Below are 22,562 nucleotides of genomic sequence, written 5' to 3'. Positions count from 1 at the left end.
CCCCCCCCATGGCAGTTATTTTCCCTTGGATCTAATAAATTAAAAATTGATGGGAGCTCAGAAAGTGTTGTGCTCTGCCGGGTGCTGTGTAGGTGGTGTTACTGTTGCTGTGTCTCTTGGTGTCTTGGCCCCTCCTGAGTGTCCACAGGAATAGAATGAGAGGCTCTCTTTGCAGAATGTTGGTGAGGAGGGGCTAGCTGGCCAAAGCTCTAGCTTCCTGGGTAGCCGGCATAAAGTCTCTAGTCAGAGGAAGCAGAGAACGGTGGATACTGAACATTTCTTATAAACGTGCACATGCATCGTGATGGGGGCTGTGACGCTGGCGGCACACGGTTTTAACAACCTGTCCCCCACTCCCAATCCTTCCTTACTGTCTCCACCTACCTTATTGAAACAGTACTTACTGTGTGTGGGTTAGCCATTAAGGATAGAGATTTGGAATTGATCAGAAGCAGAAGGGGACAGGAGTCCATGTACTGTGTCTGCAGCAATGTGCATGCAGGAGTGTGTGTGTGTGTGTGTGTGTGCAGTGTGTCTCTGTTTGTGTGTCTGCAATGTGAGTGTAGGTGTGTGTGTGTGTCTGCAGCAATGTGAGTGTAGGAGTGTATGTGTGTGTCATGCAGCAATGTGTGTCTGTGTATGTGTGTGTGGTGTGTGCCTGTGGCAATGGGCAGGCAGGACTGTGTGTGTGTGTTTGTATATGTATGTAGCAGTGCATACACCCCATGGCCTGAGGACAGCAGAGCTTTTGGCTGGAATTCCCTGAGGGGCAGGTGCAAGATAGTTGTTGATGGACCAGGGCAGGCAGGGCCCTAGGATCTGCATGCTCATAGGGACTTCCAGGCTAGGTAAGGCCTTCTGAGAGAGGTTTGGCGGCTGCTTGGCTGATCCAGTGTGAACAGCTCCTCTCCATTTCTGTCTTCTGTCCCAAATTCCTTCCAAGTGGAGCCGAGACTGGGGAAGTTTGCCTTAGGATCAAGGCTTCCCCTTCCACTTAACAGTGATGCCTATTATTATTTGTGAAGCCTGATTTCATTGCCTCCAAATGCGTTTACCAGCTGGGAGGAGGCCCAGCCTTGTAAATAAAATGTGGTTTTGTTGTAAAAGAAAATCTAACTCCCCCCTCTGTGTGTGTGTGTGTGTGTGTGTGTGTGTGTGTGTGTGTATATATATATATATATATATATATATATATATATATTTGCTCATGTGCCTTAAATTTAATATTTGAAAACCCTCTCCAATCCTGTGATATCTTACATTTGAGCAAGTTGCCGGCTGCATCCGTCCATTCATTTTCCTCTTAATGAGTCAAACATTTTAGCAACTGCTGTTCTTATTCGGCTCGCAGTGTATTGAGGATAGTAATGGTTTGCAGGCTGCCTAACGCTTGGAGCTTTTCAGGGAAGCACATATCTTTTCAGGGGAGCGCTTTTCCGCCTTACTTCTTAAGGCTGAGTTTACAGGATGAGGGAACCTGAGGGAGGGGCTGGCTTCTAGAGTTTGAGGTTGGAATGGCTGCTTTCGTCTGTCTCATCTCTCTGTGCATTTGGGACCCTCTGCCTGTGTAAGCAGAGGCTGGGTCCTCCGAGGCGATTCGGAGCTGGGAGATCCAAGTGTTTGGGCCAGATATATATCTTCAGTTCAGGGCAGTGTTCCCAGAGGGCCAGGCTCCTTGCTCTCAGGTCTTGGCCAACAAGCTCTGTTCCCTTTTCTTTCTTCTGTTATTGATACATTTCTTAGAAGGGACACACACACACAGACACACAGACACACACTCTACATGCCTAGCCCATATCCGCCTGCTAGCGGAAATGAAACCACAGCCTTTGGTGTGTCTCTGAGAGCACAGCCCAGTCAGCTGCCTGGGCCATCCACTCTAACACTGAAGTTGGGGTTCAGTGGGACTCTGCTGCCTGAGTGATGGGGGTGGGTGTCGACCTTGCCACCTTCTTCAGGAATCATTAGCAATGGGCCAGAGTTCAGAGACCCACATGTAGCCTGGGTGTGGGGAGAGGAAACCCCACTCCTTGTGTTGACAGGGCCAGCCTGGTATCACAGGCAGGTGTTTTGCTTTCAACATTGGAAGTGGAGGGGAGGTAGTTATTGCATTTCTCCTGGTTTATTTTCCTCCTAACTCCTTTAATAGTGGAAGCCCAGATCTAAGTTCTGAGCTAAGCCTGTGCTGGCACAGCCTGTCTGTCTGTCTGCCTGCCTGCCTGCCTGGAGGGCTTTGGGCAATCCAGGTTGGCTTGCCTGTAAAGGGGAACTCAGAACTGCGGTGTAATAAACACTATTGGAGACCTTCACACCCAATTACTGGGGCTCACAGGGCTTACTGCATGAGGGTAGTGAAAAGACAGACCGACAGAGAGAAGAGAGACAGATAGACAGACACATAACCAGATATTACAAAGGAAAGAATGCTGGTTTGGAGTCTTGGTCAGAGGAGGAGTGGAGATGTGAAGAGTCATATATGACCTTTGCTAATGTTTATACTGGTCTGTGTTTCTTTGGAGTTATAACATCGATTTGAAATTTTGTGGCCTGAAACCTCCTCACAGGGAGGAGGATGGGATTCATACTATGAGAACTGTCCAGGTGGGTGGGTGTGACTGAAAAAGCTAATAATAATGATAAATAATAATATTGAAAATAATAATAATAACAATGATAATAATAATATTGAAGGTAGACTCAATTAAAAGGCGAAGAGGGGGGCTGGTGAGATGGCTCAGTGGGAAAGAGCACTGACTGCTCTTCCGAAGGTCCTGAGTTCAAATCCCAGCAACCACATGGTGGCTCACAACCATCCGTAATGAGATCTGACGGCCTCTTCTGGTGTGTCTGAAGACAGCTACAGTGTACTTACACATAACAATAAATAAATCTTTGAAAACAAAAAGGCAAAGAGGAGCCCTTTGCTGTGGAGAACAACATTGGGCTGGAGATGAGGTTTACTGATTTTTCTCAAAGGCTGTAAGGAATAGATGCCTTGCCAGGCCTACTTGGGGAGGGCATCGGAGCCCTCCCAAGGATAGCACCTCTCCCTGCTTAGTTTGAATTCTCAATTTTAATTTCATTTTGGTCCCCCCCATTTTGTTTTGCTTTCCAGTTTATTTCCTTTGTCCCCTCCTTTTTTTTCTGACCAAACAATATTTTGACGCCCTCTTCCTATTGATTAGTGTTCCTTTTCTGTGTGCTGGGCACAATGCATCCTTATATTTCTAGAGGACTGTTTGTACAGTCCTCTCCTTTGGCTCTGAAATTATGTATATGTAATTGGTAATTAAAGGTGCAAGCTTTTCAATATAAACAGTATTGCTCAATGGTAGATTATTAAAGGGAGAGGAGGCACCGAATAATTACCTTTTACGTCCTGACAAGCGGTTTACGGGGAATCCAGTCTCTCCCTCGAACCTTCAGCTTGAAGGTTGTGATTACATTTTAACCACGGCAGGGCAGCTTTTCATAAGATAAATCGGTAAATTAATTACGTAGCATTGTCTTCGAGCTCCTTTTTAAGTAAACTCCGATTTCTTTTTCAAGTGTAATTAATGGTTTCTGGGCGGCATGGTGAGGACGGCACCGTTACCTGTCTTTTTTTCTCTTTTTCCTCTTTCCCCTTGGTTGTTATTAATGATCTACAGACAACAGATTTAGGATGTACACGCACGCCGGGTGTTTCTGAACTGCCATGTTTTCCGGTGCGTGTCTTCTACGTTTAATTCACAGAGGGCCCTGCCTGCCTCCCCGTAACCACGGGCAGAGACTCAGGTTCTTACTCCCATTGGTGATACCTGCCCTTCTCCCTGCATGGCTCCAGCTGCCCATTCTATATCACCTGCCTCAGGTTCTACACTCAGTTTTGCACATGGACTAGGCCGTAATCACGCTTATATTGAGGAAACGCGGAGCAGCGATTGACATGTAGCATTGGGGATGCCACAGACAATTTTCCTTCAGTTTTCTACGTTGGCTCTGGCTCATTAATAACCTCACTGCCATGGAATGTCTCTTCCTCATTTTCACCCCCTCCAGTTCCCCTGTGCCAATCACTACCCGTTCCTAATTGCTGGACAGCTTAGAATTTATCCCCCTCCTCAGTGGCAGACCTGTGGCTGTCCCCAGCTCCAATGAAGATCTGGCCACTTGTCTTCCAGGCTGACACACAAGAATCCCAGCCAGAGTCGCCCAGGCCCTGAGGGGAACACAGAACTCCCTTGCCCACCTCCTTTGATTTATTATGGCACTTTGCTGCTGAGCCTTCCAAGGATCCCTTGAGGGAGTGGCTGATTTTTGAAGCATTTATTAGCTTCAAAATATTTAGGTCCTGTGCCCCTTCCAGAAAAATAACATAAACAACAAGGGGAAGTGTAGTGACTGCTGAAGAAATTTAAAAACATCCAGCTCATTGAAAGTGTGGTTTGAGAGCTGCCAAGAAATGATTTTTGCAGTCTGAAGAGGCCGTTTTCTTTCTCGGAATGAAAAGAAAACCGACCGATAGAGAGGATGGTGGGGAGCTGGCGAGCAATGAGAATTTTTACGAGGGTCTGGAGGTCTGAGCAGGAGCGCAGGGTGCTGGGGAAGCCGGCCGCCTCTTCCGTTTGCTTTTTTTCCCTTCCATGTCCCCAGCACCTGTGCTGCTTTCTCTGGGCAGGACTGGCTTTCCAACGCCTGTCTGGGTTTCTGTTTTCAAGTTTGGTGCCGGGCCAGGACTCAGGTAGAAGAATGTGAGTAGGAAGCTCATGAATGGGGAGGGCCTGAACGTGAATGAAAGCGGTTGGGGAGAAGGCTCGGCTCCAGCTGGAGCCAGGGCTTGGGTCACAGCGTTACCTTCCCGCTTCTCAGCCAGGCTGCCCGTTGGAACAACGTGGGGCATCTTAAAGAATGCTGATGTTTGACTTCCCAAATCATTGATCCAGAGCAAGAAGCTTCCTGAGTGATACTCAGATACCCAGAAGTGAGAGAGAGTTGTCTCCTGCTGATGGTGCGGGCAGCCCGGGTGTGAGTGCGGCACGCATGCGCACACGCGTGCAGGGCATGTTGTAGGGAGCCAAAAACCAAGTTGTGCTGACCTCGGGGCTATGATGGTGAACTCCAGTCTTGGGGGGGATGTGGGGAGCCACAGAGGCTGGCAGTAGAGGGCTTGTTTCTCAGTGGGAAAGGGTGGAAGGAACCAGTCTGTAATCACCTAAGCCCATCTTTGTCTTCTCTGCCCCTTCCCTGTCTCCTTTCTGTCTCCAGCAGAGGCTGACCATGTGGAGGCTGCCATCCTCGAGGAAGACGAGGGTCTGGAGATAGAGGAGCCTAGCAGCCTGGGGCTGATGGTGGGCGGCCCCGACCCTGACCTACTCACCTGTGGCCAGTGTCAGATGAACTTCCCGCTGGGGGACATCCTAGTTTTTATAGAGCACAAGAAGAAACAGTGTGGGGGCCTGGGCCCCTGCTACGACAAAGTCCTGGACAAGGGCAGTCCTCCGCCCTCCTCTCGCTCTGAGCTCAGGAGAGTGTCTGAGCCAGTGGAGATCGGGATCCAGGTCACTCCTGATGAAGATGACCACCTACTGTCACCCACGAAAGGCATCTGTCCCAAGCAGGAGAACATTGCAGGTATGACCTTTGCTTAGCTGGTGGCTGCTGAAGCTGCCTCTCCAGCCGGTCCCACTCCTTGACATTTAAGCACTGATTCCTGGGAGGTCCAGGGCTTTTCAAGATGGCCTCTGGGTCACCTCCCGGGGCTTCCCTTTTCTGAGGGCCCACCTTCCAGGTGGCTCTCAGGGGAAGACAGCTGAGGGAGGCCTGACTGTGGTGTGGTTGGCTACTTCGCTTTTGGTGAGGAAACTCTATCTTGTACTTAATCCAGAAGTGGCCTGGAGTGCATGATGGAATTTTGGAGGTTGGCTTGGACCTCTCTTGTTGGTGATCTTGGCTCAGTCCCTGGCTTTGGAGCCGGGCTTGGTTTGGACTCTGTTATTTCCAACCTGGATATATCTCTAAGATGGAGTTCTAAGATCAGAAGATTGCCCTTGGTGTCGATTGCTGAAGAATTCAGATGATCCCGAGGGTGGCAGGACCTGCTAGGCCCTTATGTATGGCACTTGTCTACCCTCCTCTCTTTGGACTCAGTTTCCCCTGTTGTGAACAAAGGGGGTAGGCCCTCTTATCATGAGCCTGCTTCCCATTTTGCCTGACCCTCAGGTTTTGGGAGTCTGTCTGATTTCTAATCCCTCAGGGGAGCAATGGACATTGTTTTTTGGCACACTATTTGGTTCTACCTGGACAGCTGTTCTTGTCTTCCCGAAGAACAGGTGTGGAGCCTCTGCCCCAAGTCCCATCAGTAGCCTTCAGTGGGATGTTCCCACTTGGTGACTTTGCTGTACGTACGTCCTTCCTGGCTATACCATGGCATGCTAGAGTCTCCCAGGGAGCTTTTGTGCAGTGTGCAAACCAAAGGTTTTGCTTCTAGGGAATGTGAGAGCCCCATTCTGCTGTGTTTCCCCCAATGAGACAGCAAGGCAAGCTTCAGAGTTCACCTTGCCTTTTGACTTTGGGCTGGATAGCTTGAGAATTAGAGTCTTATTTTCATCTTTTGTTAACGGGGAATAAATAATCCTATCAGGTCTTATGTGATGATGGAGAAGGGGGCTCCGCAAGAGCTTTGGCAGGAGAACTTCTCTCATGAGGGTGTCCCTCTGGCTCTACAGCACTCAAGTAAGCAGTCAGACTGAGAAATGGGAAGCCAGTCCCTGTGGTGTTTGGGTCAGGAAGCTCTTAGGACACGGGGTTAGCTGAGAGGGGCATTGCATCCTCCTGGGAGGTGATATAAAGCATGGGCCAGGACCTCACATCACCTAGAGGCACTCAGAGTCACTGCAAGTTCGGCTCTGTCACACGCCACATTTGGGCTCCAGTTTATCCACCTGCACACTGGGAGAAACTGGACAGTCTGAAAACCCCCACAGGCACAGGTTTGGCAGTGGTGAGAATCTGTGGGCCAGCTTGGCCTTGGCTTGGCTTTCTGGTGGGTAGCCTAGTGTGAATCAGGCATGAAAATAATGGCAGCATAACCAGACCTGGCCTGCACACCACCTCCACCATTAAGGCAAAAAGGGGTGTCTCGTCCTTTGTCTGTGTTGCCAGGCGTACCACTTGGGATGGATTTCAAAAGTGTGGGGATGCCTGCCTGGTGTCTGCCGTGCACAGCGGCCTTTGAGGGGTAGCTGCTCCCTCCTTGACTTTCATCTGCTGACCCAGCCTCAAAATCCTCATTTTATGTTGAAGGTTTTTCCCAATGAGAGCCTGTGGATCACTGTGGGGAAGTTTGCTTAAGAAAGCAACTAAATGTGATTTTTCAAAAGGCGCTTAATCTCCCCACAGCTTCGTCCTTATCCTTCAGTTCCCTCTGCCCCCACCCCACCCCGTTTCCTCCTCTCCTACTGTTAATGGCCCACAGTATTTTTATTGTATGCGTGACGGAAGATATCCTTGGTCTGTCTGTTCAGTGGCGGGGCAAGAGGAGTGAGGGAGAAGTGGATTTCTTCATTCTAGAAGAAAATATGTAAAATAAGCCTTTGGAATTCTAAAGAGATATGTTTGTTCAAAGCATTAAAATGTTATTCTAATCAAAGGTACAAAGCACTCTCTGTGCGTGTCAGCTACAACTGGCCATTCCTCTTCTTACGACCCACGCACCCTTCCTTTCCACCCCGGGGTCTCCTGGTCCTTCCATACTTGGGCACCAACTTTTCTTATTCTCTCTCTCTCTTTCTCTTCCTTTCTTTCTTTCTTTCTTTCTTTCTTTCTTTCTTTCTTTCTCTCTTTCTTTCTTTCTTTTTCATTTAATAGAAAGAAAAGATTAAAGAATAAAACATCAGTGGCTCAGATGTATAAAGTAATTTAATATGGTGAGAGCATTAATTATTTTAGCTTAATTGAATTCTGAGGACCCCGCAGTCCTTGCAGCTTGGTAGACAAGGCCTGTTTATTATTTCTCTGTAGATTAACAGTAAAGGAACACAGATAACTTTCAGTTATTTATTGTAAAATAAATGTGTCAATTCATGTGTAAAGCAAGCTGCTCAAAGATAATTGAGTCTTTATATTTTAAGAGGGGAGCTAGAAATCACAGACCCTTCTCCACTCAGGCTCCCGGAAATCCTTACAGCTGCCGTCCAGGCCCCCGGCACACTGGCCTCCATGGGCCCCCTGCTCCTGCCTCCCAGCTGTGGCTTCAGGGTCCCTTCCCAGCTGCTCTGTGTCCTGCTGCTGACTCCACTGGCCTGGATGGTCCCTGCCAGTCGCTGGTGAGCAGGTGGCTGCTGATTCTTGGGACTCTGCTCCTAGCTGGCCATTGTGGCTGAGTCTTTGGTGGTGTGGTTGTGAGACTGGAGTGTTCTGAGGCCTGAAGCCTGCAACCTTTGCTTTGATGGGGCAGCCTTTCCTCTCAACCAGACACTTTTAGAAGCAGGGCCCCAGAGATAGGTAGAGATGTTCTGTAGGTGAGAGTCCCCTGTCCTTAGCTGTGTCTCTAGGTGAGGGCTGAGGTGGCATTTGACCAGGCATCCAACCAAAGTGTGATAGGCTATGTCCCTACCCTTCCCTTGGCAAGGCCTTTCTGGAGATAGCTGTAGTCTGTGGACTCGTTGTTGTTTTAAGTGATAGAGCAGTGGTTCTCAGCTTTCCTAAGACTGCGGCCCTTTAATAGAGTCCCTCATGTTGTGGTGACCTCCAACCATAACATTATTTTTGTTGCTGCTTCATAGCTGTAATTATTTGTGAATATGTACGTCTCTATAAATATCTTAGGCAATCCTTATGAAAAGATTGCTTGACCCCAAGGGGGTTGCGACCCACAAGCTGAGAAGCACTGTGACAGGATTAGGAAGGTACAGAAAAGATTTTATAAGCTCGGCTCCTAGAGGACATTCATTCATTCATTCATTCGTTCGTTCGTTCACTGACCACTTATGCTGTTCCCCTTGGGAGGGTGTCCCTCAGGGAATGTGTGAGGAGATGCCAGCTCTATCCTTAGTGTTGGTTGTTGGCTTGGCACCTTCTTGCTGCTCACCTGCTATGGACGAGGAGGCCCCTGGCAGTTGGTTTCAAGACCTTCCTAGGGATGGGGCCATTGGAAATAAAGCCTGTGGCTGGAGATCTGACCCAAGGGTGTAAGGGATGCCTATGGTGACACTGCCCATGGAGGCGCTGTGTGTCACTAGTGACTCCTTCCTGTGGCCTCTTCCTGCCTCCGTTAAGAGCTCTGCTCAGGCAGTAGGTCTTCACACCTAAGGTGACCTGGGTCAGGGATGAGGAAACACAGCATTTGCTGAGGGATTGTCTATGGGAGTGACAGAGAGGAAGGGGCTCACTTGTCTGGGGTCTTGAAGCTGTGTGGGAAAGACAGGATGTAAAGCTACTGCACTCTCTGGCCATCTGTGCATGCAGCTAAAGATGATTGTGGCCTGTGTGTGGGTACCTGGTGCAGGGGAGGGCACAGGTATGACACACATGTGCAGTGCACATATGTTGCCCCCTTCTCCTGCCTGAGATCTTTCACCCTGGCAATCTGCTCCCCAGCCCCTCACACTTTTTGGTTTTTAAAGGAATGGCTCCCTGAGAGAGTTGTGGAAGCATCCATTGGGTTCTGAGACTAACACACCAGAAACAATGGCGGGGTGAGACAAGTGAGGGTTCATGCCCACCCCTCTATCTAGTGCCATGTTGTGACGTTCATGCAGCATCTCACCTTGGGAAGGGAGGAACGGGGACTGTCGTGTCCACTGGGCTGAATCCAGGGACCTTTTCTCCAACTGGTCTGAAGGTGAGTGACTCCTTTCCCAGCCTCAGTTTCCTCCTGCATCCACTCCTTAACATCCTGCAGAGGACTGAATAAGATGAACCCTAGGATATACCGCACAGCACAGGTCAAGTCACAGACAGACCACGGGGCCGAGGAGAGCATGTGCTGGGCTTAGCAGCATGCGACAGGGATGCTACTCTCTCAGTCTTGGAGCTGAGTCCAGCCCTCTCTGTGGATTCTACATTTTCCTCCGAATTTCCTTAGATGGCCTCCAAAGGAAATTGGCTTTTTCTTGTTATCACCTTGTCCACACCCCAAAGAAGGCCCAGCGGGGAGGAGTCTGCTCTCTCAGCTGTCTTTTCCTTCCCCCTCAATGAAAAAATGGAATAAAAAGAGGACATGGCTGATCCCAAGGGACTGAGATTTTTTATTGTAGATATAAGAGAGAAAACAGGCAGAGATAGAGACAGCCCAGAGAGAACATGACTAGACCAAGTCAGGCCATGAGGAGAGAGAGGAAGCAAGAGAGGAGCCAGCCACCAAGAGGGGCAGCCTGGGCCAAGAGACTGGCATAACCAAAATGGCTGAGTTCTCTAGGGACCAGGGAAGCCAGGGGAAGAGATGGCCCAGTCCAGTCCCTGGGGTCAGAGAAGTTTGGGGTAAGGGTTGCCAGCCAGGAGGACCCTATAACAGGTAGGGACTGAAGGATGCTGGGAGAACCTGGCAGCCAGAGTCTACTTTGATAAGTTAACATGCATATCTCAGCCAGTTGTCCTGGGTTTGAGACCTACCACTCCCCTAACTTCACATGTCAGTTTTCTGCAATATAAGAGTTAGGGCAGTAGTGACAGTTCGGAGGCGACAGGTCGCTATCTCTATGGTTTGTGTGCTTACTCCCCGCTGTGTCTTCTTTAGAACCCTTGTATAAACAGGGCTTGGGGTCCTGGTGAGGCCCACGGTTTACATGCTGCTCTGAGAAGATCCTCCACAGGCTATATAGAAAACTCATCGTGAAAAAAAAATGGAGACATTACTTTGGATGTGCGAGAAAGAAAATAAGTGGCTTGTGCTGGAAGCTGGAGATAACCCCACTTGCAGGACGCCTCAAAACACTTGCATTTGATCCATTTGGAGTTGTTATTTTCCCTCCAAATTAAGATGAGTTAAATCCATGTATATTGTGGTATGGATTATCTCTTTTTCACTGTTAAATCGCCAACAACTAATTACTAGCCCTGTCTCTGCAGTGAGGGACAGCCACACTCTACCGTCTGAGGGACAGAACCCTGGCTGAAGATTGGGGGTTGGGGGCTGTGCTGCTGGCCTGACCTCAGGGCTCAGGATGGGATGTCTGCTGGGTGGTCCAGACAGAGGCCATGCCTGGCTCTTCTCCTCTTTGTGCTAGATGGGTTTTGAAGGTTCTCAGAGACGTTGAAGGAGGACTCTTTGCTGTCACACAGAGAAGGGGAGTCAGACCTGGCTGGCCTAGCTCCCTTGGGTAGATGTCTTTAGGGAGAGGGAAGTCTGTCCTGTGGTTGGCAGATTTGGGAGGCCACAGGCAGTACCTCTGTCCTCCATCTGGGATGGTATTTGCATCCCATGCTGAAGTTTGGATATAGCCTAAGTCCTCAGGCACTCCCCCACCCCCAACTTGACCCTTGCCTGTGAAGGCTCTGGGGAGAGGCAGGTGGCAGCTGAGTGAGCTGTGAGGTGTGAATTTCCATGGGACTGGGTTGGAAGTTTTTTTTTTTTGGTTTCATTCATGAAAGTGTTTTATTTTATACTTCCTGTTGCAGTTATTTGCAACCCCTACAAATACAAATCATTTGTTTTATTTTGTGGATCTGAGGGTTTGAGCAAGTCTAGCTATGCACATCTGGGAGTCTCAGCCCCCCTCTCCCCCCCACCCCCCTGTACAACTGGATGGCCTTTGCTGCCTTCCAGGATGGGCGGTTTACTGTTTGTCTGTCACCCAGCCCCTAGACCAGTAGCTGTTGTTACAGGGCCATTCAGAGGAAGGCTGCACTTAGAGGTGAGGCTGGGAGAGCTGGCAGTGCCACCACAGACTTGGTGGCTTGTTTGAACTTAGCTCTCATGATCCTGAGACAGGACAGATGGCCCTTTGTCAGCCGTCACTGCCCAGTTCTGAGGCTTAGGACCACTCGTTTTCCAGAGAGGGTCCCATGTCACCTGTGACAGCTCATGAACAGTTAAGATCCAGAGCAGTGGCGAGGCCTCAGTTCTGAGCAGCAGTCCACCATTTTACTGGACTTTACGAGCATTGGTCTGTTAGAAGGGTGTCCCCCACCCCCTTTTAGGTGTGTATCTTTATTTGCTAGATAGAGCATTGCCCATTCTTAGAGAAGCAGCTTGAGAAAAGAGGAGAGGGAAGAGCTGGGCAGTGATAGCACACGCCTTTAATCCCAGCACTTGGGAGGCAGAGGCAGGGGGATTATTTCTGAGTTCTCTGCCAGCCTGGTCTACAGAGTGAGTTCCAGGACAGCCAGGGCTACACAGAGAAACCCTGTCTCAGGGAAAAAGAAAAAGAAAAAAAAAGAGGAGAGGGAAGAGAGAAAGAGAAACTTGATAAACTTGGCTCTGGGGGAGAATTTAACCACATTCACTCTGTTATTGTTTTTTGTTTGTTTGTTTGGCAGTAGTTAGCAGTTGACTAGAGTATTTATTTATTTATTTATTTATGTAGCACGTGATAGAGTTCATTCATGCCGCTGTTGTCGGTTTTAACCAAAGCTTGGGGGTGGTGGTATGTGTGCCCATGACCGTGCAAACAAGACCGCCTGTCCCCCAGGGCCATCTTTTCATGGGAGGCTGAGGTTTCCGTCGTTGGAGTTTTAATTTAATGCATGCCTATTTAGTGTGTGCTGAGCACCACTATTTTCAAGGGCTTTGTAAAGATGAAACCTCCATTTAGCCTTATAAACACGTCCCGTAGGAGTTAACTTGAAGCCCACTTTACAGATGGGAAAACAAGCACAGATGCGGTCCTCCTGGAGTCTTGGTTCTAGACGTTATCTCTATCTGTTCTCTCTGTCCTCTGAATGCTGCAAATCAGCTACTACTTTCGTTTTTGTAGGAGAGGCAACACAGCCAGGGTAGGGCCTAAGTCTCTGGGTGGTTCACTGAAACCTGGCTTCTGCTCCCTGCCCTGGAAGGAGTTTTCACTGGGCCATCTCCTCCTGCAGGAGCCCGTGGCTTTTAACGAAGTTAACTACAGGCTTTTTTTGCTCCTAGCTGGGCAATGTGTGCTGTCTACTGGAGGCTGTTCTGAGAGGAAGTGGATCCTGGAGGACAGTGGCTCCACCTGTTTTGTACACATCTGTGGCTATGTGTCCATTGCCGGCTGTGCTGCCCCTACACTAGGATCATAACCACTGGGTGGCTTCTGGGTCCAGGGAGAGGAGGGTCAGCCTGATGGGCAGGGATCTGAGAACTGGAAGGAGTATTCTTGTCATGTGACCTTGATTAGACCCATTCCCTCTTTGGTCTTCTAAGCTAAAATGTGAGGAGGGGTGTTAGGTGGGGGTGGGGGATGGAGAGGATCAGCAGTGCTGGGGAGGGGATTCGAGAAAAGATTGGACTTCCTGGTAAGCCTCAGATGTGGGGGTGGCACCCGATGCTTCCCACACAGAATACCTGGACCTGGATCCTACACCCCTGGAGTAGACCCGTGGTAAGCTGTTTAGATGTGCCTCCCAGGCCCGGGCAACCGCCCCAGTCCAAACCAGCCACACCAAGGGATTTGTCAATATAGCTGTCATCTGTGTGACCTTACAAGGACAGGGCAGCTGTGGGTATAGGGACCAGGCCTTAAATGCAGAGCCATGTAAAATGGATGCAGCCCCAGTACCTGAACTACACCCCAGCAATGACACAAATTAGTCCTAGTTAGCATCCAGGAAGAATAAACCTGGTTTCCCTCGCACTGTCTGAGTGGCTTCCTTTCAGCTTTTCCAAGACAGACCAGATTTCTGGAGAGCGTAGGGGTCCGGTTAGGGATGGCCCTTGAGGTTATTAGAGGCCAGGTCCGGTCCTGGGTTTAGGGTGCTAGCCAGGGTCTGGATTCTTCTCCCTTAAAAAGAAATGAGTGTCCTCCCTTAACCCTTTCCCATCTCCAGCAAATGGCTGGAAAACCGTCGCGGGGGTCCTAGACCAGAGCTAAGTTCTTTCTTGGAGTCGGAGCTGGGTCTGCCCCACCCCCACCCGAGTTCAAAGCTAGCCAATTAAGGGACCCAAACAGTGCGGTCTTCCCTGCATCATTGGCTTGTAAAACTTTCCCTGCAAACCAGGCGACTTTATTCTCTGGGAAGGGGGAAAAAGGCATGTAATTTTCCTGACCTGGCCTTTGCTTTGGGGAAAATGAGAAAGAAAGTGATTTTCCGTAAACAGGATCTGTAGAGCCGCAAAGGAGGTCGGGGTCTGTATCAGCAGTGTCTGTTAAGTGGCCCTCGGTAGTGGTCCCTAAAGTTTCAGGGTGTTTTGAGGCCTGTGGGCGAGGGTGGGGGGGACACTCTCGAGTGGGGATGGACATCAAAATCTTCCCCATTCGGACTTTGAACTTCCTCAGGCTCTTGCCACAAGGCAGCACTAATGCAATTTCCCTTGCGTCCAGAACGAGCAACTTGCAAGACTCATCTCCTTTCCCGCCTCCGGCCGCCAGCAGCCCCTCCCCCAACCCGCCCTCTGGTCCTCCGGTAGACTCGGAGAAGGGACTGGGACTGTGCTCCTCGTCCTGGTCCACGTGGTGTGCACCTTCAGACTCTGCCTTCTTGGAGGGCACTCAGAAATTTGGGTCCACTGACACCACCCAGTTTACTCGGCAGAAGAACACAATGGCCTCCCTTGGAGCCGGCCGCCCTGTGCTCAGGCTCGGCAGAAGGCGCGATGTGCAACCCTACACCTTGGTGACTACAGCCCGGCCCGGCCGGGTCTGCTGGGGACCTCCGCCGCTCAGCTTGTTTTCGGGCCTGGGGGCTCTCCAGGTCTCTCCTCCGGCCATTCCTGCCCGCCCTCCCCGCCGTGCACGTTGATTGCGCCCTGGGCGGGAGGCGAGCGGGGTTGGGGCCATGCATAATTCCCGGGCTTAATGGAGCAGCTGCCCGCGCGAGGCGGGTGCAGCGCAGCTGACCCTGCAGCCGTCTGGCCTCGCGGGGCAGGCGCGCTCCTTTCTTCCCTGTGCGCTTCGGCCGGGGTCGGAGGAAGGGGTGGGGGCTGGGCGAACCGAAAGGCCACTCCTGGGGGTTGGGGGGGGGAGGGTCCGTCCTTCCAGTTTCCATTCTTGCAACTTTTGCTTTGGGCTTGGGGGTGGGGGCATCGAGTCGTAGCCGCTCGGACCTGCTCCTGCTGGAGTTGCAGTGCGGGTTTCCGCAGAGCGCTCCGAAGTCCCAGACTCCTTTTTTCCCCCCTCCTTCTTTTATGTGCCCCTTCCTCCACCCCCACCTCCACCCGGGCACTTCGACGGCCCCAGGTCCAGCCGCAGTCCAGCAAGCACGCCGCTGGCTCCACGCCAGCCCCTTTCCCGGGCTGCAGGAGAGGGATGGAGGCGGGGACCCAAGGTCAAGGGCGGGAAGGCCGCCCGCCTTGCGGCCCTTTGTTCGCAGGCCCGCCCCTCCCCCACCGCTGGCCCCCTCTCGTCACCCCCCACCCCCCGCCCACCGTGCCTGCTCCAAGTCGACTGACCCCTGGCCAGGGGGATTGTATTTCAGAAGCTGTTGGAAGCTGCCAGTGGCCTCTTCCACGAAGCCACCACCGCGAGGGCTAGACCTCACGGCCCTTGTGACTTGTCCTGGCTCTTGGGGCCACTCAGGGAGACCCCCCCTCCCCTTTGCGGATGTCGCTCAGATGGGATCTTATGCTCACCTTGGCCTAAGAATCCAGGTGAGACCGGAAGGCAGGGGCCTGAAATCTCTCCTGCAAGCTTGAGTTCCTGCAGGGCAGCCAGACTTGTCCCATCGTGGAAGAGCAGGACCTGCTGTTTCACAGGGGAATCTTGGGGCTGTGACTTTGAAACACCCGGGGACAAAAGTTTTCTCAATTGTGCGGGAATGGAATCCGCCACTGGGGTCGGGCGGAAAGCTTGGAATTATTGGGGATGGAGTCAGCCCCCTCCTCAACCTTTGCCACTTCTCTTACCACACCCCTAGAGAGAATTTGTATGCAAATGTCACCCTGCTAGAATTCCGGTCCTGTGCCTTAAAAATTGGCCTCCTGGTAGAAGCTCTGCAAGAGCTGGAAAAACAGTGGTGAAGCATTCCTCCGGAGCTGGTACTCAAAAAAAGAAAAAAAACAAAAACAAAAAACGTGTGTTGCTTGCCCGTGGATTTGTCTTACCTGAGACATCTTTTGCAACATAGGATTAGGCCCAATTCTCTGTTCTCCATTATATTATCTCTGTTCAGAAGTAGGTCTGAGCTAGACTGAATCGATACATTACAACAGTGGGTAGGCAGGGTGCTTTAAAGATGGTCTCCACGTGTACTTAAGGTTTGGGCCTGATGGTAGGCTGTGCCTTCTGCCCTCTCTGGGTCTTGTGTCAACAACGCCTTCCTGGCATTATGAGAGAAAGTTGATCTTCAAAAGGAAAAAAAAAAAAAACCAAAATGCACAGGTTTAGCTAATGCAAACTTCGAGCAACTGGCTTTTCTGGTGGAGTCTGAAGGTACTTGTCAATTTATTTGTTGAAAAGCCTTGAGGAGCAGTAAGTCGTTCCCTGGAACGGAAACCCGCCAGTCCTGGACAGGAAGGGTTTCTCTCTGCCCGAACTTGCTCCTGGATTTTTCAGACGTCCATTTATGACAGTCCCAACAAGACAGAAACTGCCTTTGGATATCTGTAAATATGGCTAAAGATCACAACCCTGCTTTGAGAATGGGCTGGGAGGAAAAGGCTAGTTCTGTGTCTGATTAATATTTATGTACCTGGGTTCCTTTACAGAATGAAAGATGAAATGTGTGTGTGTGTGTGTGTGTGTGTGTGTGCGCGCGCGCGCGCGCACGCATCTCAGCTCTTCCCAGTCAAGGGAGATGAGCATCCAGTGCCTTCCGAGGCTAGGTGTGCGAGAGGAGGGCTCACCGTTCATGTTTAATGGTCACCACCCCCAGGAGAAAGCCAGCTCGCCACTTATGCTTTCCTGGTTTTGACAACTCAAAAGTAATTTTAAAAATTGTACATGATTCTCCCCCACCTCTATTTGTGTTAAGGCTTCACAGTGGAATGTTTTCCTCTAGGGCTGGGTGCCCCCCGCCCCCCAGGTGCCATCCTTTGGGGTAAGGGGGTATAGATCTTTCATGCCCCGGTGCCAGTGTTGGAGTGACAGAGTGCTGCCTGGCTATGTGGTTCTGAGCCCTAAGTTGTGTCCTCTGGGCACAGGTGGCTTTGCTTGGCTTTGTTCCGGAGCCGTGTGTGGGAGGTGTGCATAGAAATGGAGCCCTCTGTCAGCTGGGTCTCCTGGCACTTCAGCCATCGGGGTGGGTAGCTGAAGCGGCAAAGGAAGCCTGAAATAACACCCTGCCCAGCACCTTCACTTTTACTGCTTAGAGAAATCTCTGTGTTCTTGTAGGATTTCCTCCAACGCTGCTTCCCTTGATGGCACCTGCAGCCCGCTTAGGCATTTGATAAGCATTTGCTGCTTTTGGAGGAGCATCAGGTGCCACCTCAGGACTTAGGCACTGGGGTGGAGTCTGGGGCCTTTGACACACAGCCTGGCCTGTCCTCCAGCAGTCCAGGGCCAGCCACCTCAGCTGGTGCCTCTATCTGTAGAATGGGGATGTGTCTTTTTTACTAACCAGTCTCCCTCTATATAGGAGCATAAGCCAGTGGAGCGAAGCTATGGCTGATTTCATAGACATCATACCAGCGAGACTGTTATTGTTTGGGCCCTGGGGGCGGGGTGACTAATTTGCAAAGAGGAAAGGAATCCAACAGCTGCTTGTATAGGGTGTTGTTTTTAATGCAAAGAGGAAGCATTTGGGGGCTTTCGGGAGAGGCTTACGGCATACCGCCGGGAAACACCCCTCCCCCACCTCCACTCACTTCAGAGCCCCTTCTCTGCAGCTCCCCACCTCCAGCTCCTTATTTTGGGGAAGCGTGATGTGATTCCTTATCTTAATACCTAGTGGTGTGGTTGTTGCTCTTGACCTGAACACCCCAGAAAATGTCCTCTCTCCTCCTGATACTAGGTTCTGGCCATGGAAGGGTAAGGGAGCGAGTTGCGGGTTAGGGTGTGTGTGTGTGTGTGGGGTGTGTGTGGATGGGATACAGATTTGGGGGAAATGTATACAGCAAGGGACCCTTAAATGCGTAGTCTTGCTCAGTGCAGGTGAAAAGGAACTCAGATCTGGCTTTCCTTTCTCTGCCTCCTCAAAGCTCCCAGAAATTAGCATCTGTACCCATTGAGTACGCAGCTGGTGGCCATGAAATGGTACCTACGTGTACTAGGGAGAAGTAGACCTCCAGTGGCCTGCAGGGGGCCAACGGTTTACCTTTTTTTTGTTGTTGTTGTCGTCGCTGCATTTTTTTTTTTTTTTTTTTTTTTTTTTTTTTTTTTTTTTTTTTTTTTTTTTATTCAAAGAGGCTTGGTTTCTTTTCCCTCTGCATATGCTGGGTGACCTGAATTCGAGTTTTAATAATAACCTCTTGCTGGACCCGATGCCTCTAGGCTAATCGTGCTCTTTAGGTATACCGATACTGACCTTGCTGTGTATCTTAAGTGTTTGTCAGCTGAAGGGTTTGGGATGGGGTGTGTGTATGTGCACGCGCAACCTCAGAGTCCCAGTTCCACCCTCTGAACTGGAGGTGGGTGAGGGGATCGCAGATAGAAGGCTAGGTCTGTATCGTAGGGGTAGGCTTGTAGCCAGGTGTGTGGCACCTGTAATTGAAGACAGACCTGAGTGAGCTCCGTGTGGGCATGCAAGGATGCGCACGGGAGGAGGCATCGAGGTTCTAGGCTCTCTCTGTGGCTGAATCTGGCATGGAACCGTCTCCAGACTCCATGGAGCACACATGGTGTACGGAAAAGCCACGGAGCAGCAGAGATCCTAGGAGCCCGTGCACGTTCTGTTTGCACGGAGCCGGTTCTTGCATCTTTTGTTAGTGGCGCTTCTTTAATTAACCCTCAGATTAGGGCTGCCTTCTTTTGACACGTACATATATTTTGGGGTATAATATTCTTGTTCTCCTCAAACTCCACCGGAACAGCTCAGGAGCCTCCCCGGGGAGCTATGGCCTCTTCTCTCCCTCTTGTCTTCCCAGCCTTTCCCTTCCTGTTCCCTCCTACCCACCCTTCCCTTAAACCCAAGTGGGCTTGTAGCTGCGTGGAGGACAGGCGTGTTACACACAGCTAAATAAATCATGTTTACGCTTGGCGTTCTTGGTAGTGAAAAAGCTGTTGGCTGTTTCCACTTCCTTATTTCTCAGCATTTGCTTCCTACCTGTTTTTGAGTCCATGCCCAGAAATAGTAGTTTTGTCAAATGAGGGGATAATGCCAGCCAGCCTTTCCTGCTGCCAAAGAAGCTGCCGGATTTTGCAAAAACAGAGTGACGTTTTTTTAGTGACACTGATTTCCCCCCCTCAAAGAAATTAGGGTGTAGAATGAGGGGTATTTAAAATGCACATGGAGAAGGGCGGGAGAGGGAGACGCTTCCTAGCCACTTCTACTCAGGGCTTGTGGCGGACAAGGTTAGAGAAGAGAGGTCTGGGTTTTTGTCGTTCAATTCTCCCAGGGCAGCAGGCACCCGTAGGAGGTACGGAGGCTGTTCTGAGCCCGGAGAGCTGAGTCAAGCTCTTTTCAGTCCCAAGACTTCATTTTCTCAGATTTGGAGATACGGTGCAATGATTTTTCCCCCCCCCCTTCCTTCTGTTCAGTTTTGAGACTGTTTAGTTTTGGAGGCTTCCAGAATGGGTACTTGCTGCATTCTTTCTCCGAGGTACCAGTTAGGAATGCCACCCTGGGCCGGGGTAGGAGCCTGTTGGCACCCAGCTGACAGTCAGTGGTTCTGTACAGCATGAGCTAAGTACGCAGGCCTCCTGCCTCTGCCTTTATGCTGCTTTGGGGGACATGTGAAAAAAGTCACTTTCGTGATGGGTCCTGTCTGCCAGGCAGAGAGTGCTTCCTGGGTAATCAAAGCCAAGTGCAGGATTTTGTGGATTAAAAAAAAATGTAAAGAAACGATTTCAAAAAAAAAGAGTAAGTGACAGATAAACACTCCATTCCTGGAGGAAGGTGAGACCTGATCTCTTTGGAAGATTCCTGCAGGAATTCTGTCCATGGTGAGACACATCAGCCCTGCTGTAAAGATGGCCAGGAAAAAAAGATCACACAAAGCATGCTATGCTTTCCCACAACTTCTAATGGAAATATTTTGTAGTAAAGATGATATTTCCATTGATGACTGTGCTGCCAGCATCTTTAATTACATTAAATAGTGGTAAAAGCCCCAGTTGAGTGTGACCCTCTGGTGCCGCTGCCGTGAGCTCGCTAGATTGACTCATAAGCATCGGTGTTGCCAGTGTTAACGTGATAACCACGTTTATTAAATTAATCCCACGAAGTGTTAATTTTTACATATTTTGTTGTTCACACACCCCACATGACCTCTGGTATGTTAGAAGATGAAAATGAATTTCACGTCAGGAAAAAAAAATTAAAGAGGTAGTTGTCAGACTTCTTGGTCCCTCTTAAAAGGAAATGGGTGATTTTTTTTTCATTTTTTAAAAATTTTTATTTATTTATTTATTTTGCCATTAAATGCTACTAGGCTGAAAAGGAGGCTCACAATATGTGTACTGAATACCGTCCACGTACAGAAAACTGAGGTAAAGAGACGACTTGGTTGAAAGTAATTACAGGCCTTCTCCGTTCTTTAGTCAGTGACATTTCAGATCTAGTTTAGAAACGTAAAGAGACAGAAAGAGCCTGCCCTTATGTGAGGCAAAGTATTTAACCCACATTCTGTGTCCGTTCGAAAAAGGCACAAAGGGATGACAGGGTAGAAGTCAGTTAAGTCTAGGGGAGAGCTGGATTAAAAAAAAATTATAATAGGGGAGATCAATTGCTCATAACTGACACACGCAATACAAACAAAGCATGCTGTTAAGGGCTAGCCGGGACCCTCTTTTTGGAATTGACTTTTTTCCTCCTTGAACTTTCTCTTTACCAAGTTTACATCTACTCCACCTGAAACAAGAAACCCTGCCAACCTAGAGGTGGGGAGACCACTTCTGTCTTGGTGGAGTTTCAGGGTCCGATCTGTAAAAGGATTGGCTGTGCTGGCTTGCCTTACCAGGGGCAGCGCCCACGCCATGCGTGTGCACCTTCAGCGTGCTCCCCGATCTGGGCCGGAGTCACCGCGTTAAACCTGTTGGTCCTTTACTGTCCTTTCGTTCCTTTTTATCGGCCTGTGCTATTTTCTTTGCTAACTCTCCAGGAGCCTCACAGCTCACACTTGCATCTCCTCTCTCCTTATTCTGGGTCCCCCCCCCGCCCCCCCCCCCAGCAGAAGCCAAGGTTGGAGCTCCTGGCACCTTCTAATCATAATGGCGTCCTGAACTCAGTAGCTTCCAAACCTATTTTGTGTGGGATCAGACTTGTGATGAGAGACAAGTTCAGTGTTTTCGGGTTACCGGTGTCAGACCCAGTGGATGCTGTTCGGGAGGATAAAGGAGTCCTTGTAAAACTCCCAGGAGGCCCCAAATCTGACAATTCATTTCCTGGGTTATGGGCCCTCTGGTCACGTGACTTGCTTTCATTATGGATTTCCTCCCAACTCCACCCCCTGAGCTGTAAAGGAAAGAGCACGTGGATGTACCAGGGGTGCATGAGTGAGCTTGTCTATGGAGTCTGGTCCTAAGTTTTATTTGTGAAAGGACTGAAGGGTCCTGACCTGTAAGTCTCAGGTTCTTTTTCCTTCTTGGAATGCCAACGGTGTTGTACTTAGCTGCTCACTTCCATTTTTAGGTGGTGTCTTCATGGGCTCCGAGCCCGTGTGTGCACACATTTGGTAAACCCTTTGTTTTGGAGGCAAAACCAGGAGAAGTTTCTGAAGTACTTGACTGACTTGAATCGGAGAGCCGAATCTGATAAGGGCTGATGCAGCCATTCGGCTTTTGGCTAAAAGGCCTAACGTGGGAAACAGGGGGGCTTCCTTTGCTAGGCACTGACTATTAGAGACTCTGTCAACCCCAGCTTTGTCCTGGCCTCTGTAGACTCCAGGTAGTTGCCTTAACCTGGCCACATTTCTGACACAGAGCGTGCTGGCATCTCTAGCTTTTCTCTCTCTTCATCACAGATGTGCCCACTCATGTTTCTCTAACTAGTTAAACACATGGCCTCCCCCTCTGGTGTCCCAAGGCCATGTCATTCCCAGAATCCTGGACCCTGGTTTGGTGGGCTATGCCTGCCAAGATCACAGTTGATGACCGCTATTTACTGTTCTGCGTGCAGCAGCCTGAAGCCACCGGCTCAGGCCTTAGCAACAGCGGGTGAATGTGGCTGACATGGATTTCAGCTGTTCTGAGAGCTCCAGGCTCCCTCAAGAGAAGCAAAAGAAGAGGTTCTGGTCTCAAGTTTCTTCAGCAGGTGACCGTCTGGAGGCTGGAGCGCTGAGACTCAAAGGACTGACTGTCTGGCTCCCCACCTCACCCTGGGTAGATCTGAGGAGATGCTTCAGGGTCATCATCTGACATCTTCCTGACTTGTGGACTAACCTCCCATTCTGTCCTTTGGAAGCTGTTAGAAGATTCTGG

At 50.1% G+C, this 22,562-nt stretch overlaps 1 protein-coding gene across 12 annotated transcripts in view; it reads left to right on the top strand.

Moving 5' to 3' along the window:
- Bcl11b (BAF chromatin remodeling complex subunit BCL11B) overlaps positions 1-22,562 on the top strand; it is a 92,937-nt gene that overhangs the window by 8,677 nt on the left and 61,698 nt on the right. For 4 of the 12 annotated variants that reach the window (XM_031357176.1, XM_031357169.1, XM_031357167.1 and 1 more), the window contains exon 2: positions 5,248-5,613. The exons of 1 other annotated variant lie outside the window; for it this stretch is intronic. In XM_031357176.1, the coding sequence (XP_031213036.1) occupies positions 5,248-5,613 (366 nt within the window). Of the gene's footprint in view, positions 1-4,500; positions 4,991-5,247; positions 5,614-22,562 lie in introns of those variants that run through there. 7 more of the 12 variants (XM_031357177.1, XM_031357168.1, XM_031357174.1 and 4 more) reach the window with 5 other exon arrangements.

Source organism: Mastomys coucha, unplaced genomic scaffold, assembly GCF_008632895.1.
Source record: "Mastomys coucha isolate ucsf_1 unplaced genomic scaffold, UCSF_Mcou_1 pScaffold6, whole genome shotgun sequence".
NCBI lineage: Eukaryota > Metazoa > Chordata > Mammalia > Rodentia > Muridae > Mastomys > Mastomys coucha.
The sequence above is the reverse complement of the archived record's forward strand: the minus strand, read 5'-3'. Positions and strand labels throughout refer to the sequence as shown.